A 24,315-nucleotide genomic window follows, 5' to 3' on the forward strand; every position below is an offset into this window, starting at 1 on the left:
AAAAAATAAGTTCAAGTACATAATGAGAGGTGAGATTATGAAATATTTTCCCAAAAGTAATGCATCCATGAGTTTCAGTGCTAGCAGAAGGTAAACACTGCACAGTTGTTTGTAATACTGTAAGTTTTACTACTCTGGAACATTAATCAGTAACAGTGAAAAGTAATCTGCAGTACAAAGATTGCGCACTTGTATGTAATTGATTGGTCAGAGCAGTGCCTCGCCGCCGCTGCCGCCGCTGCTGCTGCTGGATGATGATGTGTTGTTGAAAGGCTTTTTCACCAGATGACCCTGTGTTGCGGTAGGCAGCTGCACTGGAATCTCCTCTGTGCCAAAGTAGTGTTTTAATTTAAATGAACAAGGAGGCTGCATTTTTCTGGACTCGACAACAGCTCATTACAAAAGAAATCACAGAAATACTCTCCAGACATTACAAACTCATCTACAACAGCGGAGGAGTTCGGCTAGATTCAGAGATTTCTCGAGCTTCATTAAAACATGTCATAACACATGTAAAGTCATGTCTCAGACATACTTGCACGCAGTACAAAGGTACACACAGTCGGGCACAATCAATATAATTGGTAACGTTTCAGTGACCGCTTTATTCATCAGACTGGAGGTCTTGATTTATGGGTTTGACAGTGACAGTGCAGTGATTTACTGTCTGCGCACTTTCCTCTCTGCCTGAGTGTTGAGTCGAGTTGGAGGAGATGGCGTGAAGAACTTTACACCTGCCAGTCTTCTGTCAAAACAGCTATATTCATCCAGAGAAACTCCCACATGCCTTCATTTAGTTTATTATTATTCGCCTCCTCCACTTATATCAGGTTTCCTTCTGCTTTAACCTGTTGTCATATACTATATTTTTCAAGTTGGATGTTGGATGCTATATGAGTAATTATCTGATAACGAGTCAGATTCTTCTGCCTTATGAGATGCATGTTTTTCCTTGAGGTGCCTTCTCTCTTCAGCTGAGGAAATGATTTCAGAGAAGTACTGTGCGATAAGATGAGACAGAAACCTTTTGGGCATGACTAATGCTACTGAGTCCAATTAAGCTGATGTCTTGTACCCACTGAATTAAATCACCCTGATATGATCTTGTCTGCCTGTGCATATATTTGCCTCTAACTCTGATCACCTGAAAAAATAAGGCAAGACAGAGAGCTGCACATATGCACGAATCATCGCTGTGCGTATCTGTATAATTGGTGAACTTTCTACATCCGAGGATGTGCCTGCTCGATGCTTGTCAAAGCGCTCAATTCATGATGAATATAATGGGAAAGATAGGACATGCAGGAAAATAAATGGATGTGGGGTCCTGACAGTTCGAGGAAACCATTCATGGCAAGGAATTGACTTAATTCATACGCTCAACAAAACATAAATGCAACACTTCTGTTTTTGCTCCCATTTTGCATGAGTTGAAATAAAAGATCTAACACACAGAAAGGTTTATTTCTCTCAGATTTTGTTCACAAATTTGTTCAAATCCATGTCAGCGAGCTCTTCTCCTTTGCCAAGAAAATCCATCCACCTGACAGGTGTGGCATGTAGAGATGCTGATCAAACAGCAGGATGATTGTACAGGTGTGCCTTGGACCAGTCACAGTAAAAAGCCACTATAAAATGTGCAGTTTTATCCAAACAGCTAATACTGTCGATAGCATTTTACAAATGACAACAATATAAGCGTTTAAAGACAAAAATTATATTTATTAATCATGGCAAAAATAAATAAGAATAACAACAAGAGTAACGTGAATCATAGCCTCCATTACACATTGTTTAGCAAACTTGTGTTTTTTTTAACTACAGAGAAGTACAGAGCCTTTTTGTGTTGTTCAAGGCTTTTAAAGCTTTGACACAGCCTGGTGCCAGGTAGCAACATCAGCTTTGTGAATGTAAACAAATGCAAAGAGTTCTTGAATCAAAAGGAACTCGCTGAGAAATTTGTTTTTACATGGGAAGACTTTGCGTTAAATATCATAGGCTTGAGGAAACAGATGTGTTGTGGCGTGGAGCTCTCTGTCTCTGTTTCTCTCTTCTTGACTGCACTTTTCACTTTTCCCCTCTGTCTTTGGATTAGATAATAGAAATAGGGTGGGAAAGTTTGATATTCAGCCACGAAAAGCATGCACACAACTGATATAAGTGTTCTGTCAGGCATATGCAGCAAGTTGAGAATGAGGCTGTTTTATCTTTAAAAAAAGACATTAATTAGGCACTATGGCTTTTTCACATAGGGCTACACATACGAAGTTTATTTCCCAAGACGGCAAAGTCATAACCTGCCCTACTCCGCCTTTTATTAACTTACCCTGATATTATTAGCCTAACCCTTACCAATCATTCTTCATGTCTAAACCGAACCAAACCATCCAACAAAGGCAATGAGTAACAGCCAATCAGAAACAGAGTAGGACAGGTCAAAACTTTTCCCTCTTCTGTGTGAAATAGCCACAGTTCGGTGCTTAGTAAATGTCTTTTTTTTAAGCTCATTCGCATTTTAAAAACTGAGTTTTATTGCGACCAGTCCAAGTTACACCTGCGCAGTAATCACACTATTTAATCAGCATCTCTATATGCCTCACCTGTCGGGTGGATGGATTATCTTGGAAGAGGAGAAGTGCACACTAACAGATTTAAACACATTTTCAGCAAAAATTGAGAGAAATAAACCTTTTGTGCGTACAGAAGAAGTTTTATCTCTTTTACTTCAGCTCATGAAAAATGTGAGCAAAAACAGGAGTGTTACATTTATATTTTTGTTGAACATAGTTTCCTCTCTGTTATGAAAACTGCTCGTCCTCTAAATGTGCTGAGATATCGAGTTACATATAGGCAGGTTCACACAGCTGCCACCAAACCACTGTGATTCCCTGTAACCACTGCACCACACCCGCTGTGAGTGAATTTATGACTTAGTTAAGCTCTCTGAAGGCTGCTACAGCTTGCCAGTAAAATGATTGTTAGTCTAGAGGAAGTCATAAATCAAAACAGGCCTCAGTTTGTCATTATCTATTAATACCGCTCTAGAGCTCTGGAAACAGCCCGAACTCTCGCGCTCTCGCCTTTTCCCAAGACTGAAAGATTTCCTCTGAAAGATGGAGGTAAAAGACGGCTCTTCAAAGTTTGCTCAGCTTGTGATTGATTTACTCATCCCTCCATGGTCTGCCGCGTGCACTGACAGCTCTGGAGGTGGAACAGTGTTGAACGCCTTAATTGAGCCGAATGCGCGGAGCTTAAATGCTGCAGGCACAAAACCCACACAATTAGGAAGGACTAATGACGTGGGGTATCACCCATTATTTCTCCAAATAAGCCACAGGGCTTTCCATATTTAGTATCACTAAGTCTTAATTACTGATTAGCAAGAGGAAATAGAGTATTTAGCTGAAACTAAGCATCTTCACAGAAGCTATTTTTGACGGTTTCTACATTTCTTGTTAAAACAAAACCATGGATGTACAGTATATAGGTCATTACTTGAAGGTGTGTTCATATTTTTCTGTTGCTGTTATTAATGAAAAGTTTCTCCTATCTTTTCAGAGCCAAGATGATATGCACGTCGTCCACAACAATCAACTGGGTAAGTCTTATTTTCCTAATGGAAGTAGCAGCAAGAGTTTGAAAGTAAAAAAGAAGCAAACAATATAAAATAAACAGATAATGCTTTAGGTTACAGCCCAAAAATTAACCGTGTAAATACTCTGTACATATGGGTGGCGACTGAAAAAGTTACTGAAGAAATAAGGGCATATAAAGTTTGCATTTAGGAGGGACTCTGATAGATCACTCTGTGCTGTAAGTACTTTTAGAATTACCCTTATATAATTAGAGGGTGTAGATAGGAGACCAATCATGTCCTTTTAGCAATAGCTATAAAAGCTACTGTGTGTAATAAAACAGGAGCCAGCCTACAGTAAATGTGCCATTTTACTTTACAGAAAAAATATAAATAAATTAATAATAAATGTAATATATGATATACCTAAATATCTTTGTGAGCACATTTGAAAGGGTGAGTAGATTCAGATGCAGTTTAAATAGTCATACGTGGGTTGACACAGGGTCAACGGTATAATGAAATGTGTAGGACGAGGATCAGAGCACTCGTCAAAATAAATATAAAAAGAAATTTAAACAGAAATGGAATCGGATTAATAAAATGCAACAATATATAGTATACATTGCACACCCACTCAGCCAGACTGTAAGTGCTCTGAGCTGAGTGAGGAGTGAGAGGTAAACAGCCTGCAGAGTCAGACTCTTTATTATTAATTAAATTATTTAGTTCAACCAAACTGGAGTTGGTGGTTGTTGGAAGAGTGGACAGACTAACACAGGCGGTTTCGGTGGGTTTGACTTGTTTTCCTACCGAGTTTGAATGAAGTCTGTTTCACAAAGAGTTAATGAGCCAATTCAGCTGGTTTTAGTTTGGTAAAAGAGTGAAGCAGGAAAAATATTTTTTATTTAACTGGTGCACTTATTAAAAAAAATCTTTGTGACAACATGTGCAGGTGCTTAACAAATGAGAAAATGTGAACAAATGGTTGGTAAACAAGTTTCAGCTCCTGTTTTTTAGCTGCATCATTGTACACAGAGCCGTGCAACAGCATGGCCAGCTGTAAACTTTAAAAAGTCAAGTCTCAAAATCAACACTATGATGAAAGCGGAGAAATGGAGCACACAGGACGCGCTGCAGAGGCCTCTTCATCAGAGCACACCGGGCAGCATGCAGGGCAGGTCACACTTGTTTTTGCGACTGACAGACTCAGATTGTTATTCTGAGTGTCTGACAACATTATGGAAGGGATCATGACAGTGAGAGACCTTTTTTTTTTTAAGAGTAAGACGCCTTTTGTTTAACCAGAAACAGTTTTTTTTTATTGCTTTCACCAGACTTACCAGACTCCTTTTCCAAAACTGTAATTTTAACATCATAATTCTCAGCTTAATTCAAACTCGACAGAAACAAACTAAAACTCACCCACAATGTCTATGATGAAGAAAGCCATTAAAATGTGAGTCTTACTGGTGAAACATACTGATGAAGGCTGTTAAATGGGACACCTCAGTCACTCAGATGGCAGAGTGTGCGTGCTTTGTGACCCTTTATGTCATGCTTGCTTTATGTCATCCCCCGACTCTCTCTCCCTCATCATATTTTCAGCTATCCTGTTAAAAAAAAGCATTAATGGCCCCAATTTTTAAAACTTTTTTTTTTTTTACAAAGAAGGCTGATAGAGGAATTAAGTAGTGCACACTGAAGTGAAAAACCAACAACAAAACTTCCCAGACTAAGCAGCAACAACACATCATGTGCAAAACAAAATATTACCATTACTAATTTAATTGCAATATCAACAATGACTTTCCTGTTGCATTATCTATTAATATTACTGTACCCTCTAATTATTAAGTGTGTAACTTATTGCATTTCCTCATCTCTCTTAAACTCAAGTTCCTCTTATTTGTCACAATCCCAGAATTTTAAACTTTGAAACAATACTAGTATAAAAAAATAGATGTTAAAAGGAAAAACAAGACCTAGGCACATGAAATAGGATACTTTTTTCTTATTTTTTTCTTTGCTGACAACACTGCGCTGGTACAGAATAAGTCATTGAATACTGCCTGGTTTTGCTGCAAGCCAAATATCAGGCAGGACAATAAAGACTGAACTGAAATGAGGCAGTGTTGCCAGATTGGTTTGTTGTTTTCCAGTCCAAGAAATGCTCAAAATCTGCCAAATGGCCAAATAATTTTGATAATAAACAGTACAAATGAATTCATAAACAAAAACAATATTCTTGTGGTTCATAACAATTTTTCAATATGACATAATAATGAAAGTATACACAAGTGGGCTTGAATGCAAATAGGAGGCTACAAGATACTGTTTTTCATTTCTGGCCTCTGCCTTTAAAATAAAGAAAGAATAAAGGGACAGAGCGAATAACATAAAATAATTGGTGTGATCTAACTTGGTCAACTGCAACAAGCCCTAACATCATGCCCCGACACACACATGCATGAAGAGGGAGAGAGGGAAACACACACAGTCTCGTGCTATCAAACAGCCAAACAAATAATGATATTCTAGAGCTGAAAGAGGTTTCTGTCATAATGAATACACAGATTTGATAGCTGCAGATATTCTCTCAGCAGAATAAAAAAGATTTATGTCATATCATAGTTGGACTCAGCAACTGGATGTGTTTGCATATAAGGAATACAATTTATGAATAAATTTTTTAATATACTGTGACGCTTAATGTATTTAAAAAAAAACAGCCCAACTCATGGTTACCTTGTGAGGCAGCTGCATTTGCAGTATCACAAGATAATCCATTTTACCAGGCTTACGTCCTCACCACAAGTGGTGCAGCTATTCAGCATCCTCGGAGGGACCACTGGCAGCTGCAGGTGTGATTTTAGGTGTGACAACAACAAGAAGCATCCATGGAAGTGACCCGTCTTGAACAAACGATGTCGGCTCCTGAAGAGGTTAGCGTAGATACTGTGATAGCATTGGTTTTTTTCAGAACTGGAGAGTATTTATTCATCAAAAGAAGAGCAAAGAACGGCATTGAAGGCTTCTCTCAATGGAAAAAGTTTTTGCTCTCCTCCTGACTGGCCATAGCAAGAGTTTGATCTGACTGGTTGAAGTCAGCCCAGGTTAGACTAAACCAGCCCAAATTTGGTCAACCTGTGCAAACACACATAGATTAGTGTGTTAGGTCCAATCTGCAACAGTGGAATGAGTGCTTTTTTGTGACTTCAGTACTTTCAAGAAGGGCTACAACTAATGATTATTTTCATGACTCAGTCGATTATTTTCTCAATGAATTAATTAATGGATCGATTGATAGTTGTTTGTTATAAATGTCACAAAATGGTGAAAAATGTCAGTGTTTCCCAAAGCCTGATATGACATCCTCCAGTGTCTTGTTTTACGCACAACCCAAAGACGTTGAAGAATATTGATCTTTTTTCTTAAAAGAACCCTAACCCTAACCCTAACTATTTTGATAATCGATTAATAATCAATTAATCATTGTAGCTTTACTTTCAATTGTATAATTTTCCATACATGCAATATGGAATAAGTGTTGGTACTTAAATCGTTTTCATATCCTGTATATTCTAAATCATACTCGTACAAAGACTGTAATATATAATATGTGTATTCACATGTTTATGAATTTCTGTGCTGCTGCGTTTGAAGCTGCTGTTCATAGTGTGGCTCATCTTTTGGACTCTGTTATTTTGTTTGATATTTGGATCAGTCTGCATCAGTGGAACTAATTTGTCACGTTGGATGACATTCAAAGGGATGAACTATTACCGAGTATTTTAGAGAACTGCCTGCTCAAAGGACTGAAATACGTTATCACTTGATATCATCATGAATAGTGAATCTTGAAATGAAAAATGTTGGACGGTGTGAAATTTAAACAGCAAATGCCATTAAGTGAAAAGGGTAACAGGGCTTTTGTCGGATGCCTTGAGAATTTAATCTCCAGAGTTCCTCAGATTTATTTTATTTTTTATTTTTTTTCACAAATAGAGTCCCATCTCTTCATCGATTTGACGGCAACCAGTATTTTCATGAGTAGAGCAAATAAAAAGATCCCATGCATGCCTTTCATGCTTCAGGGGGCTCATACAATCACCATCTGAGAGTGATTTTCGGGAGCCTGCAGAGGAGTTTGGAGCCAGTTTTCTGGACCTCTGCCTGTTGTTCATTCAACTGGGTCACGGCAGACGCAAAAGCACACAAAAGCAACTTCATAATGCTCTCATTTGGCACCTCAGCACAGAGAGGAAATACAAACAGACAGCTATCTGAAAAATGGAGCTCCACTATCTGGCACCGCCACAGTAATTCCCTTTGTCACACCAGAAAAGCTACGCTCGCCTGCAGAGAATATTGTTTGTGGGCAGGAATTCAGAAGACGAATAAAGGAAGTCGGACTTTCTTTTGTTTTAACAATTCAGCCAGCATCAAAAGGTATAACAGGCTTGTTTATTTTGAAGGAGCTGGTGACCTTTTAGGAAATATTGGAAGTAATCAGTCAAACAATGTTCCTTTACAGGCAGTGCAGGGAGCCAAATCCAAATGCAGTGATGTCTCATTTAAATCTGAATAAAATGAGCCAAGTTGGTTCACATTGCACATTATTTCATTTTTATAGAGCAAACAGAAGGCAGCGTGAGTCCTCAGGTCATACAGTGCTGCATGTAGTGTTTTTAAAACTGCATCATGCTACATCTCAACAGCACAGAGAGCTGAAACCTTGGAGAACATCACCTACTGAAATGCCTCAGGAGGAAAAATAATTTAAACCGGCCACAATATTTAGATGCATAACAACTTTGTTGAAATGTGAATGCAAAAAAAAAAAAAAGATGCAAATGTTCTCCATCAGTGCCCAGAGCCACACGTCCCTGTTGAATCTAACATAACTTCCCACAGCAGCACAATCAACAAATAGAATCAGAAATATGTTTTTTTCCAAGATATCGTTTCATTATAGCTTCGCAGTTCCAGCATAAATGCGAGCCGACAGGAGCACACGTCTTCAATTGGCCATTAAATCTGGTTTAATAATGTAGAAATATTACACTGACACAGATCTCTTCTGTCTCTTCTTCTGTAAATCTGTTCATATTAAAGGATTTTAAAGAGGAAACAGACAACTTTCTTTGCTTAACTTGTCAAGTCAGTGTTGATTTCAGAGGGTAATGGCGGTAAAACAATGACACCATCTGCATTTAGATTCTTTCCCCATAAGTCAGTGGTTCCCAACCAGATGACGAGGCTTGGGGGGTATTTTTTCATACCCTCATGATATTTCACTGGAGTGTACTGTAGGCGCATTATTTGTGTGAAAAAACAAATTGTTAAAAGCTAATGATATTAGTCATTGCAGCATATGACATTGTCAAGTTTACGGTGCTGTGTGTCCAGCATGCAGCTGGCTTTTCTGAACTGCCCTTGCAGGGTTTAAATACTGATGAATGATGAATAGATTGTAAATATGCGTCCTTGTTCCACAGACTCTTGTTATAGGGACCAATGACGCTTGTTGCCACGGATACCAACACATCCCTTGGATAAACGAAGGTGATTTATCATATGTGTATCATGTGGCTGATAAACTGCTTTCATAGTTGGAAGACATCATCTCAAAATCACTTTCCACGTGGCAGTGTTTTCATGATTTCATATCTAGTCTTATTTGATTAATTAGCTGTGAGACCCAGATTATAGTGCAGAACTGATCAGCCAATTATTTATTTTCCATCTCCCAATAATTCTTCTGTTGGCTGAGTTGTAATAAATTAATTTCATTTGATGTATTTTATTTTCCATCAGTATAAAAACTGCTGCAACTTCTTTGTTTCAGATAACTTTAATCACAATGATGTGATTGAAAAACATACCTTTAGGATTTCTAAATAAACTGATACCAAGCAATCCGATGACCCCTGACTTACTGGCATACTTTATGGACATTTCATTTTATGTTCAGTGCATAACAATAACACAACTGATAAACTATACAATTAAGCCAAAAAGTGAACTTTTTATACAATCCTCTGTCTTAATTGTTTTGTTTTTTTTTCAGTCACACATATTTAATCAGCTTTTTTTGACAGATTCAGTGCTTTCTTCTCCCTGACACTTGGCCATTATTCTATTAGTTATTTGGTTGTTTTAACTGTGTACTTTTCTACTGTAGGATAAGGCTGTGTAGCAGAGAGTGAAGGCTCTGTGAACAGAACTTGTCCTCATGTCTTCACTGTGCTCTTATCCCGATTGAAGTTTATATCTTAAATAATAATTTAACCTTTAAAAATACCAATTTAATTTAGTTTTCTTCACAGAAATCATTGAACAGGCCTTTTTTGTAAGTTTTCTTATACCATTTATAATCAAGATGGCATCATGATCCCCTGTGAAGCTTCGGTGACCCCTAGTGGGGGATGGGACCCCTGCGTTGGGAACCAGCCTCGCTTTCCCCGTGCAGTTCTATCTGCTGCTAGGCACAAATTTTCCTGGAAAAATAAAGGCTTGATTTACAGATTAAGTGTGTGAACAAATGCAGGTATTTTCTCCTTATTGTTGTTCTCCTCGTTTCCCTCTAACGTTACGCCACCTCAGCACCAACCTACTTGTTTGTGCAAAGTGCTAACATTACTCAGTACCTCTTGATGGCTCAGTTGTCTGTTTCTTCAAAACAACACGATATTCTCCAGCATCACAAAAACAATGTACATTGTAATAAGGCAAATTTTGTGAGGCCATTGGCCATTCAGCCAGGGGCGTGTCCAGACCTTCTTAACCGGTAGTGGCCCAAGTAGAGCACTGATTTATGCAGGGGTGGCATGAGGTACAAATGTCTGCACGTACATTAAATGGAGAAGGTTAAACATGCTTCAACTGACTCACAAGGACTGCCTGTCTGCTGCTCTCAAGGCTGAGGTACTCTTTTACAGGAAAAAAAAAAAGGGGACTTATTCCAAAACATCAGAGCATACAGAATGAGGCAAAAAGGTTTTTTATTCTTCAAAGACAAACTTTTCAACACACACTACATCTTCATCAGAGTCAAGTGCGCACTTCCACTTATGCCATAATAGCATTAATTTCTCATATCTACTTAAGTTACTTTCACTTGCAAATTTTATTTGAAAGATAAATAGTCCTTCTAATCACAACAGAACAGAGTGGCACCACACAGATATAATATAAAGCTTCCATATTTTATATATTTAATTCCTCTATTGCCCCCCTTTTCTCAGGCTGTGATACTCTTTAACTCAACCTAAGCAATATATCATATAAAAATATTTTTATTTGTATTATTAATAATTATTCATATTTATTATTTATTCACCCATTTGCTGTATATATTTTTAGGTATGTTTTTGTGAGAAGTATAAAGAGAATTACAAATTGCATCTCAATATAAAACAATGTGTTGTAAAATGATTCATAGCCTTGTAAAACTTTAAAAATAGGCTACAAAACTATAAAAATTCCCCTGGGAAAAGATTAATGAAAACTTGGCCGACTCTGACTCTTCTCACCGGTTAAGTTTGCCATTAGGGGGCAAACCTGAACATTACTCAAACTATGTTATTACTATGCAGTGCAAATTACAATAGCTTTACCCTGCTCCCAAATTCAATATAAAATTGTGACAATTTCAATTTACCTCTTGAGTGAACATGCTCGCTCTCATTTCCAAAGTGGTGTTGATCATTTCTTACAAACAACAATACCATTTGGAAGTGGACTGTTTCCACCTTAAAACATTATATTGTGCAGCATCACAAAAATAATAAACGTAATAATAATAATACAGATCTTGTCAGGCCTTTGGCTGTCTGACCCAATCAAATCAGTCAGTTCACTGAATTTCCAGACTCGTAGTCCAAAGAAGAAAAAGATCAAGTAGGAAAGATTCTGTTATATATGCACAGTGTAAAGTCACAGTCATTAATAATCAATGACTTTCTTCTGCAGTATATAGAGGTAATGCATTTGGACAAGATTAGTTTAAAGTTTTAGCCTGATATTCATGTCTTGTTAGCTGAGCTCAACTTTAGATCTGAACCAATAATGTCTATGTCTTATGTAATATTTAAGTCGAGCCATTTTGATTAAATTCCTATTGGCTTTTCACTCAGACCACAGTTCTAACTTTACCATTAGGCGGATTTTATTTAAATTTAGTCAGTTAATATATTTCACAAACTTTTCTTTCATTTCAGTTGAACAGATGATTGTGCAGATATGCAAGTTTTGATCCCAGATGTTTCGGTTGGCTGCCTCTTCATAAAATTTCTATCAAGATTTGATATTGCAACTTGTTCCTAAAGGGTTTTACACTGAGACCCACGGAGACCCGGTAAGAAAATTACATTAGAAGTCATAAAATTCCACCTTCGAATTTGTGTTTTTGGGTCAGACTGCGCCTTTTTCCATTAACAGGGAGGCACCGATTTGTGGAACATGAATGAAAAAGGCTTTAAAGGTTCAAATCAGATTCTCATGCTACATAATTACTGCTTTCTGAGTAACTGCATCTCCAGAGAATTCATGCACAGGCATGTTCGAGCCATTAGTTGTATGTGTAGGTGGAAATGAACCTAAATACAGAGATCATGAAGCTAGATTTGATCTCCTCACTTAAAATAAAGCCTCTTGGCTGCATTGCATTATGGTCTAGCGGTGCGACAACAGTGGAGAGATGGGTATTTTCTGCCTCTTGTACTCTCTTTTCTCTTCTGGTCATGGCCAGTGTCTGCTTTTCTTGTTGAACTTTGCTGCAAAAATGCAAATGTAGAAATAAACTCTTGCTCTTTGACTTCAAGGGAATTGCACTAAAATCAGAAGTTTACTGTTGATGTCGTAGACGAATAAATGACTAAACTTTTCTTTATCTGTGGGAGAAAGAAAAATGTTCCAGCAAACAGCGGATGCGAGGTACATTGCCTATTGTTTTTTAGGTGGATTTTACTTTTTAATGTATAGTGTGTGATAGTGGAGGGTATAGTTCAGCTCTATACCACAAACAGTGATTGTGTGCCAGGAATTGAAATCAGATTATCACTATAACAACAATTAAGTCCAGAAAAACAGAGCTACTGTCCCCTCTACACCTGTATTATATTCATGAAGTGACTCAGGGCCAGTTCTTCACACCAGAGGGATATGCAGCATTGTATCTTTAGGACAGTACAACATTAAAGTCTTCCTGTGTACCAACTAACATTCCCTGTGTATTTACTTTCTTTCTGTTACCCTATCACGTTCCCTTGTGCCTGGCTGTATGCCAGCTCTATTGTGCTTATCTTTATTTATATTCTGGACACAGCTGATGGCTTTATTCTGCAAATTAAAAAAACAACACACGTTAAAAGTATATTTAAGCAGGGTTGTATGAGGTAATTATTAGGGCTGGGACAATATGATATGATCACAATACTTGGGTGCCAATTTGATGTGGATTACAGTTCTTAAATATGGCAATTCAGTATTATAAATTATTGCAACTCTTTTATTGCTTTTTAAACACTAGACTATGGGAAAAAGTTGAATCGCACATTTTGAGAAACCATCTATCATGAGACAGGGGGCATGTTGTGCAACCGTGTGCAACAGACTTTGAGATACAGGCTTTAAGAGCACTTGTGTACACCACAGGGCATTCAATGCAACACCATTTCTTTTTAAAAGAATGTTTTGTTTCTGAAAAGAATGCACATCACATATAGTGATTTTGATGCCAATTTCTGTTAGCATGTTAATGGGAATTCCCATTATGTGTTAGCATTGAGCTAATGTAATAAGGTGCTAGTCATTTAGCATATATAAAATGAATGCAGTAATCACAAATTTGATTAATACAATTTTTTTTTTAAAGAATTATGATACTTAAAGCTACTACAAGGAATTAATATTTGGTTGACTTTGGAAGCCTCTGTGGACAAAAGTGCTAATGTTCCCGTCGTAATAAACACAAAATATAGCATCACAAATAACAAATAATCTAAATAAAAATCCCCTTATGCTTCATTTAAATTGACTAATGTGCCAATCACTGTGACTCTGCGTGGAAAAATGTAAGCACAGGCTTGTTTCATCTGATTTGGAGGAGGATCTGACCCAGCGGCAGCCATTAAGAACAGCAACCCAGAAATAGCCCATTTTCTCACAGATAGTCTGGTAATTAGTGTAGATCATATGGAGGCATCAGTAACAAATTGAGACTGTCTCATAACCATTAAAAACTCTTTGTAGTAGTTTTAAGTGAGCTGATTTTTTTTTTCCACATCTCTAATACTTATCTATTGTCGGTGTAGCTTTCCCAAACTTTTTTCTTGGCGTCCCACTTTTTAAAATTGACAAACCATCGCAACCCAATTCACAATAGGCAATCTATCAGTAAATTCTGGGAAGAGATCCTTTGTTCATAAATGAATGGTCCTGATCATTATTACTGCCATTTCCTCATCACCTTATATTATCTTAATACGTTATTGAAAACATATACATAAGTTAAAACTTTAGAAATGAGAAATACATTCATTTAGGCTGAGTTAACAGTCCATCAGTGTTTTTATTTCCTCTCATCTGGAGATGCCAGCTTCATAAATTGTAAGTTCATTTAGACAGAATTAACAGGCTCTTGTTTTTTCCTCTCATCAGTAAAACAAAATACACATTTTTAATGCTTTATAAAAGCTGAAATGCAGATATAAATTAAATTTGCATGTTTTTTTCATAGTCTTTTTATTTGGGGATGCAAGTAAAAACCCCTGTGACTCATCTGTGGGTCCCAACCAAGTCTTTGGGCATAACTGACCTACATAATCTACACGTAGATCAACGTGCCCCCAGTTTAAGGCCTATCTAAAAAAAAATTATATCAGTTCCAGAGTACGCTATATAAACTCCTTCATCACACAATAACACAAACTAACTAACTGATTGAAGCAGCGGTAGACCAGCAATTCTTGTTTTCTGCAAGGAGAAATTGGTGATTTCATCCATGGAGTTGGGAGAGAATAATATTTGGCTTATTTAAAAGCAGTTTCCTGTTGGAAAAGGCTGACTGATGGCAAAGTAAAGTAGTAAAAATATCCTAAATATAGCATACCCCTCAACTGACACTGATTTTTTTTTTTTAATTTATACATGGATAAAATATGTTTTGTTGACTCTGACTCTGTCCACAGCAGCACATTGCTAAGCTAAGACCTCCATCTACTGTAGGTAATACACTGACAATGGATAAGTACCTCATACAACCCAGTCCCACTTCAAATAATCAGTGCTGGCTCATATTGCTGTATGGGGTGTGAAATAATGCATCTTTCAAAAAAAAAAAAAAAAAGTGAAGCTTCTCAGAAATTAGGGAAAAACAAAGTTAATTTCGAGCAGTATATCATCCATTTTTGAAATACCATTATGGATAATGAATGGGCTTCATAAGCAAAACCTGGAATCTGTTCTGCATTAATTGCCTGAGCTTCCTGAATTATCGATGCTAAGTGAGGTTTAAGGGTTGAGTTCAGCACTCATTAGTCTTCAGCAGAGTTGTCCGTGGAGTCATGAACTCTGGAGAACCTCTAATGAGTGTGATTATCACAGGTTGGAGACCCCTTCCCTCCAACCTTTACGTGTTGCATCTGCCGGGTGGTTGTTTTTCTATGTATGTTTTTGCGTTTACTCCTCAAGAGAATTGTAACGAGCTAATTTTTACAGAAGAGTGACTTATCCTTCTGATCGCTTTCCCCTTGTGCATACCCCTCTTTCCCACACACTTATACACCCGCACACACACACACTTCCTCTTTTTCCTCTTTTGCAATCGTCATGCATCTTCCTTTCTCTCCCTATTGGCTTGCTTCCTCATTTCACCCCTCTTTTGTCAGCCCCCTCTCTGCTGTTTTCCTCTCTGTTTTACTGAGAGATATTTATGACGCTGACCTTTTCAGCAGTAAGCTGAAAGTTAAATACACCATGCTCTCTATTGATCTTGTGCAAGGCAATTAAAAGTCTGTATTAATATGAGAAGGAGGCTGATGGAAAATCGTTTCACTTGCTGCGTGACACGTAGGCCGGTGTGCCACACTAGATGATTGCCTATAGGGAGGGTAAATTATTTTTATATGGATAAATCAAACCCTCAACAGCCTAAAAAAAAGTTGGCTATATTGAATTTGGGCTTCCAGATTGAATATCACCGGATGTCTGCGGATTGGCTATTAAATCCTGGTGCTGTCTGGTGTGACGGTCATGCTTAGTTTGGTCTGGAAACTGCAACCCAATTCTCTCCGGTGTAGTGTGTCTCTCGGATGCACCGTTTTGGACGTGGGGAAGAGAGAGATGGAGGGGTGATTTTTTTAGGAGAGGAATGATTCTGGGCCATCTTGTCTCGTGGAGTCCAATGATGTGAGTCACTGGAGTGTAGCAGGTTTTACACCAGCACAATCAGTGGCTGGATGGGGACTCTGTCCTGCCGACTATGGAAATGAGCTATTGACATCCTCTGTCATCTCTGAATATGTGCCGGCGATGAAGAGCTCTGGATCTGTCATGACAGTTTCATTGTTCCCACAACAGCCTAATGGCCCCACTTGCAGAATCTTATCCCTGTAGACTTTTGCAGACATTTGTCATTGAAATTGCACTATTGATCTACTTTCAATCTGAATGCTCCTCATTTATCCTTCTGAAGTAGATTTAAATTCCTGCTCTCCCAAACTTATCCATACTTTCATCTGTGTACTGACGGTTTCCTTGCAGTGGATTTTCGCTCAATCATTTTGACCATTTTAAAATTTATATATGCAGTATCTTTTTAGAAAATCCAGTCCAGCTGTGACCTAACAACTAAAAGAGTCTGTATTTGCTTTTAATTTTGTTTTTTGTTTTTTTAATCACACAAAATAAAATGTGCTAATTTTTGATATCTCATCATATTTATCATGTAAACTGCCGCGATTACATTTTTTCTTGTTTTGCAGGATTGGAGATATATCTTGGTTGCCATTGTCTCTGTCAAAGAAACTTTAAAATTAAAACATTAAACATTAAAATCCAAATAATTAGTGGCATCAGTAATCAGTAGAATAATGGAATCTGAGGAACTGGGGACAGTTTGTGTCTCAGCACCTGTAACTTGATCATTTTTTTTCTTTAAAGCTCTCAAGTTATGACACAAAGTTACATAACTTACTACAAAAAACAATGTTTCCAGCTATTTTTTAAAAAGTTTATTTTGTTTTATTTATGCACAGTTTAAAGCTACTGCAAGGAACTTTCATATATTATTGATTTTGGAGGCACCAGTGACCAAAAGCAGTAATGCTTCCACCATAATAACCAAAAATATAATGTCAAAAATAAAATTATCTAAATAAATATCTCCTCCTGCTTCTTTTTAACTGGCTACCATACTTCTCACTGTAACTTTGACTGAGAAAATTTAGACACAGGCATGGTCTCAGTAACTTATGTAGCTCATATAGAGCCATCAGCACTAGATTGAGACTGTTTCATAACCAGTTAAAAACGCCTTCAAGTACATTTAAAATACAGATAATTACAAGAATTTGAGGGATGGTTTGAGAGACTTTTTGTCTCAGCATCTACATCTTGCTGAACTTTTGTGCTAGAGCTCTCACATTTTGGCACAAAGTACCTTTACTTAGTACAAATAGCAGTGCTACTAGCTTAATTTGATTGTTTTTACTATGAAAAAAAGACAAAAATGCCAAAGATAACAATTAGCAGAACAACACCAACCACTACTGCTGCATACAGAGGCAGTGTCAGATTCACAGAAGATATAAGGAGAACGAAATCCGTTGACACCTGGAAATATTGTATTAATATATCATATGATAATGATGATTTAAAAAAAGCATATTACACAATGTTGTTATTACATGATGTTGTGTGCTCTGTATTCTTTTGTGTTTCTGATCAGCTTGTTTCCAGCCTTTTCCTGTGTAGGCTATGATTATTTTAAATGACGGTTCTATGAGGTTATTTGTTATAAAAATAAATATTAAATGTTTTAGAATCTCACAAAACACAGTTGTTTGTTTCTCATTCTTAGCAAGATTAAGCTAAAATGTTTATGGGATTTCTGGGGGAATTTCTTGATAACATTTATAACAAAAATACTTAAATTTGCATAATGTGTGTCGACGTGGCACAATGAGTTGCTGCTGTTTTTCAAATCGTGGATTCACATTTAGAGCAAGCTGCAGGGAACAATCCTCTCCTGCAGTCATCTAAACTCTGGGAGTATTTTACACAGCGATGTAAAAGTATGTTTCTCTTTAACCTCCGCAAACTATAAAAGTCCGAGCACGTGAAGTGAAAGGACCAGAGCGCTTTGTTAAGCAGCATCAGTAAGACAGCACCATCCTGTTTTTTTTTTTTTTGTCAGCATCCAAGCATGATTTATGAGGATTATCAAGAAATGTAACTTGTGCCACTTTAAATTGATTTTCCAAATGTTTCTTCATCTGTCCCTTGTTTAATGTAATTTCTGCACCACTGCTCATAACTCAGTGTTTTTCCATGCGCCTCTAACGGTGTTATTTGGACGTGTTATATTTTTGGTTTTACTTTAACAACCATCTATGAAAGAGAGAGAAAATTGCTTCAACTAATGTTACAGACTTGTTACAGTCAGTAAATTGTTTCAGTTATTTTTCTTTCCCCACACTGATGCAAGTGATTATCTTACCCGCATATTGCTGCAGTGATGAAATAAATCCATGTCATGATGATTTTAAGTCTTAATTTTAATTAAAAAATAGTGACCATTTTGTGGAAAAGTTGACAGTGATTAAATTAATGTCACAGCGATCCTTTTGAATTCAAGGTCCAATATTTTTCATGTTAGACATCTGATGTTGACAGAATAAATAATAATCTTTTAATTGGGTTTTTATCATGAGAGATTATAGAGTTTGGAAAAGGTCAAAATGGCCACTCACAGCAGTTCGAGCAGTTATGAAATTGCGGCACTTCTCTTGTTGACTGTGGGGATGGAGACACTCTGGGCTGAAATGAAACGTTCCTGTGACAGCTCCGGTGACCACACACACCTGCTCTGTGACACTGATGGAGATGACAGAGCTGCAGGAGTGCCTAGAGGTCAGTGTGCTCTCAGTTCCTCTGCCACTTGGCAACGTCTGCCATCCCGCTCTAAGGAAGTGTCACTATTGATTTGTGTCAATGAGGTGACAGCACTGCAGGGCCCGGCCACTACGAGAGATACAGCGAGAGCGAGAGAGCACACAATCTACATTCAGGAGCAGATATTTACTACGCCCTTCTGTATGTGTGTGTGCGAATATACCTAGAAATACAAATCTGTTCCAGTTTATCGTCCTTTAATCAGTCTGATCCTCTGCCCTCCTGTATTCAGAGAAGTCGAGCAACACTGAAAGCCTTCATGCCGAGTTCGCCGGAGACCAGATGGTGATGGCCTTTAAACAATGACTCCATGCATCGAGAAAAGCATCAGATCAGAGAGGAGGAGGCACAATTCTCCTGTGTCTCATTTCATCCAATATATTTCAAGGCTGATACAGTCTTTTTTTTTCTGTGAAGTGGCCTCTGTGGAATACTGAATGAGTGAGGGGAGATAAACGAACACTAGACTCGTGCTTTCTAGTTCCATCAGCCTGGCAAAATAAAATCATCTGCTCTGAGGTGACCTGGGCTTTGGCTTCATCTCCCCTGGAACCATCGAACTCTTTCATTTGAGGCGTATTATTATAAGCAAAAAAAAAGTCTTTTGATAATTTCACTTAACCATGAAAAGAAAAAGTGCCTCTTGGTGAGTTGGGCACCGGTGCGCTTCTTCGCATCTTTGCCCTTCTTTTAAATAGATGAATTGATCACGTACTTTCACCTCTGGGAGTCCTGCTATTAATACAACCAGATTTACCACTGCTACCTCTAATAGCATTACCTCTGTGACAGCTGGGAAAACAGATCCAAGAAAACATTAAATACACCTTGTCAAGCACCCGAAGTCACCGTAACAACAAATCACTGCAATACCGCAAACACGCAGTAACAACCTACCTAATGCATTAGAAACTGCTGACTGAAAATCACATAAAGTAAATTCAATTTATTTATGGCTTTTTTTCCCCCTGCCAGGGTATTATTTTGAAGTTGGCAGCCACCACCAGCATTTTTGATCATATCTACTCATCTTTCAAGACCTTTGGAATATTTTTTTCTATGAATATGAAACAAGTGACTCAGTTTTCAAATGTAAAAACATTTTATTCTGGCTTTTTTTCTGTATTTTTTTCTCAACAGCTGAATGTCATTTCCATAAAATAAAATTAAAGAGAAAAACAACTATTTTCAAGCAAAAAATTCATTTCAGAGTTACATTTTTTGTTTTTGATATGTTTTTTATGTAAATTAATTGTTATAATAATTCTTCTAATAGTCTAATTCTTAATAATTGAAAAGTGAGATTCATTAAATGATAGCATTATTTTTAAGCTGGTAGCCACGTCAGCATTTTTGATCTTATTCATCTTTCAAAAGGCTCAGAATGTTTTTTCTATGAATGTGTAAACAGTGAATACATCAAAAGAAAGAACAGAGCTTCAGTTTTTTACATGCAAAACAACAACAAAAAAAAACATTTTATTCTTGCTGCTTTTATTTGTTTTTTTTATCAACTCTTGAATGTGATTTACATTTAAAAAACTTGACAAAAATAAGTGAATTTATGGAAGAAAGTCTTTTTCAAGCAAAAAACTCATTTCATATTTACATAATTGTTTTTTCTCACTTCCATGTTGAAGCTTCAAATGTTTATAAAAAAAATAGTAAAATAAGATAAGATTATGAATAGGGGGAACGTGAGATCATGGAATCTCGTGATTTCACGTGATCTCCTGTCTAAGCAGATGTGAACAAACCGGAGACAGACACGGTGCAACAGTTTGCTGTGGTAAAACTTTGCCGTAAGAAACACAGATGCAGAAGTCAAACGAGTCTGGATGAGAAAACGTTTGAGGAGACACATCGACACAGGTTGTTTATTCTTCAGCCAGAACAGGAGGTGAGATTTTAACTGTCCCTCTGTGAACAGCAGTCTGCTGCTGGCTAACATTAGCATGAAGAGCTACAAAGTTTACAGCTGTTCTGTGACATTGTCAGCTGCTCTGTCTCGTTGAAGACTGTCTGCTTTCTCTTTATCCTGTTCTTGGAATCTGTCACCAACACCAACTTCATGCAAGCATGTGTCTGAGTGTGTTTAGCTGTTATCAGTGCTGTGGTGGGTGTGATATCACAGTCAGTTTGTCTGCTGTGCGCTTGATGTGACCATCGTGTAGAACACGTGTGTGACAACGAGCACAGAATCAGAAATGTGACACTGACTGGCCAGTCAGGGCCGGTCATGCTGAAAACCAGCCAGTTCCGGTCTCTGGCTAGTCGATCGGTGCATCCCTAGTAAAATATCATCGGTTTGGTAAATAATGTGTGCACAAAATGAAAAATTAATCACTTCTATTTTATCTTCTGTTACAGTTAAGACATTTAGCTGACTCTTATCTTGTACCATCTAATTATCACGCAGTCTTTCCTCTTGTACCTTCTGCAGGTGGAAACCAAGAATAAGACCTGGACCTTAAAGCCCTGTTATGTAACATGACCGTGCTAACACTCTGCCATTAAGCAGTATAATATTTACCATTTTTAACATATTAGTTTAGCGTGTTAGCATGTGTAACATTTGCTAATTGGCATCAAACCCAGCTGAGGCTGATGAGAATGTCAGTTCATTTGCAAGAATTTAGCTATAAACCAGTGTTGTACAAATGTTGTCACCAACATTATCACAAGAGCAGCACAAGCCACATGGTCACAACTGTTGCTGGTTCAGTCGATTCCAACAGGCGACATTTGTTGCATGTCAGCCCTCACACACAAAACAAACAGTTCGTCCTGAGTGGGGCTTTAATGTCTGTACCAAATCAATCCATCCAAATGCTGTTGAGGACCTCACCATAGCCTCAGAGGGAAAGTCAGAGAGTCACCATATCAGGATTTGTAAAGGGAGCCATGCTGCTAAATTAACAAAAAAAAAAAAAAAAACTTTTTAAACATGTACTACTTGGCTTCACTTAAACTTTGCAGGGAACAGTCTCATAATATTGTGCATGAAGTAGCAGAAGCATTATGTCTTGTGTTCAGTCTTGCCTTTGGAGCTGCTCTGAAGATGTGAAATATTCCTATAGACTGCTGCAGGCATGACATATTTTTGTAGGCCAACAGAAGTTTGCATCACTCCCTCAACAAAAAGCTCATGGGATTTTTTCATTTGATTTTGTGTCAGTGCAGAAAGAAAGGTCTGTAGGTAACAAAAGTTTATGATTCTACACATTTTTTGTGTATGCTTTTATGATTTCTGAAGCGTACATTAAAAGCTGACATTAATGATGATTATAAACAAACTACACCAGTTGCATGACTTCAGTGTCACCCCCACAAAGTGACTAGCGTTTGGTGTAATGATGACAACCTCTGCAGTTCTTATGTAGCCACTTGTCAGCAACTGCCTTTATTTAAGACACATAAAATCTTTAAAATTGAGAAGCAGGTGTTTAGAACATCCCAGCAACCATCTACCAACACGCCAGCGACCAAATCAGACACTCAAGCCTACCCTCCTCCCAACATCAGATTATTTGAAGTGGACTTTTCTGAGGAATTTATCCATAGTCAGGGTATTACCTACAGTAAATGGTGGTCAACACACCCCCAGTTTGGAGAAGCAGGGAGGAGCACCAGCACGGAAGCTAAGCAATGAACTGCTGTGGACAGGGTCAGCGACAAAACCTATTTTAGCCATTTACAGAAGATCCACCACTTTCTCCAAACCAAGCAAACTCCAAAGGCAAAACCTGTAATTTTACCATACCAGAACACAGGAGTTGCTGCTCTGCCGCTGCCTTTATTTTTTAGTTTGTTTGTATTATTATGTGACTTTGGTGAATTTGAACTAACCTTTTGAAACACTGAAGTCACACAATGAGAAACAAACTAACAGACTAAGACAGCTGTACACTAGTACTTACTGTGTTCTGCGAGGTAAAATGACTGATTTCGCCCATGGAGTTTGGTTGCTGAGGAAAGAGAGATATTTGTCTTATATAATAGTGGTTTCCCATCAGAAAAGGGTGTCTGACAGCAAGGTTAAGCATAGAAAATATTCTGAATCTCATATATGCTTAAACTGATATTTATTTATTTATTTATTTTTTTGGGAGAACCTTTCTCAAGTGGCTAAAATATGTTTTATTGCTGACCTTGTCCACAGCAGTACATTGCTTAGCTTCTGTGCTGGTATTCTTGTCTCCTTCCCTAAAGTGGGGTTGTACCAACCAGCATTTACTGTAGACTATTGGTTACTGATAAGTACTTCATACAACTCCACATTAAATAATCAGAACTATCCCTTTAAGCATGTTTTCTTCTAAGCCCTGAGGCATCCTTGAATAATCTCACCTATCATCTAAAGAAAGCGCTGTGTGTTATCCTTGGCACAATAGGTGATTCAAGTGTCTATTAAATACAGGTACATGTATTGATTTGTAATCTGGCATGGGTGTCAAGAGACTGCACAAAGGTGATTTTTACCTGAGCGGCGAAGGACACAGGAATGATAGAGGTGAAGGAAGAAGGGCGCTATAACAGGATTTTTCCCTTTCCCCTTTTCTCCCTGTTGTTTGATGATTAATCGAAACCCATTAGTGTGGAGCCAAGGCCAGTGAATTCAGTCTTAATTAGTTTCTTTTTTTACCCCTCATCCTCCTCTGCTTTGACATTGGCTACGCATTATCTACACAATGAGGGATTGGCAAACTGCTTATCTGATTCTGCTGTTCGTCTCATGCAGCTGGTATTATTGCTGTACTGTGCAGTATCAGGAGGCCGCTGCCTCACCTGGGGCCTTAAAACGCACTGCTTTATGTGAAACCAGATGCACACACACGTCCACACATTCATTTAGCAAGCTCAGCAGAAGGGCATTTAGAGGTGGAGTGGTGGTATTCGCTCTCTTAAGCTCGGCTCTCGGCTGAGGTTAGATCTGTTGGGAGATGGACATGCTGAGATTTAGCAAGTAAATCCCCCCCTCGCCGGGGCTCCAGGATCAATGGGATCTTTGTTATGAGCGGCGCAGAGCAGCGACACACCCACCAACACTTAATTAAAAAGATCTGACACAGATACTGTACCCTGACATAGTATCTGCCCCTGACCCTGCTGCTAATATCTGAACTTGGGGTGGGAAGAGGCTCAAGTGGTGTAATTGAAGAGGAGGCAATCCATCCAATCCTGCCATTGTCAGCACTCGCCTTTCCCCTCTTTTCCTTATATTGCTTTTTATTCCAAAGGGAAGATTATAGACCTGTCAGCAGAGGCTGGTGCTTATTTATGTTTTGAAACAGTAAAATACACTTAGTCAGCATATTTTGAAACGCTTCATGGGAAAGAACTCCTTGTGGTGATCATAATTTATGACATGTTATACCCTTTATGACTGTATTCTGTGCAAATACTTAAGTAGGTAATTAAAATGTCTGAAGCAAGTGAGAATTATTTGGCTCAAAGCCTGTTATGTTTGAGCTCAAATTAAGAGGAAAACATACACAAAAAGCCAGGCACGTCTCATTACTGAACTGCCTGTCATAGCGAGGAAATTCTGACATCTCTTC

General features: G+C 37.9%; 1 protein-coding gene across 1 annotated transcript in view; it reads left to right on the top strand.

Moving 5' to 3' along the window:
• Positions 1-24,315, top strand: part of b3glcta (beta 3-glucosyltransferase a) — a 139,350-nt gene that overhangs the window by 41,389 nt on the left and 73,646 nt on the right. The window contains exon 3 of the mRNA XM_084718025.1: positions 3,559-3,598. Within this exon, the coding sequence (XP_084574151.1) occupies positions 3,559-3,598 (40 nt within the window). The remainder of the gene's footprint in view (positions 1-3,558; positions 3,599-24,315) is intronic.

Source organism: Lutjanus erythropterus, chromosome 4, assembly GCF_056507025.1.
Source record: "Lutjanus erythropterus isolate fLutEry1 chromosome 4, fLutEry1.hap2, whole genome shotgun sequence".
NCBI classification, from domain to species: Eukaryota; Metazoa; Chordata; class Actinopteri; order Lutjaniformes; family Lutjanidae; genus Lutjanus; species Lutjanus erythropterus.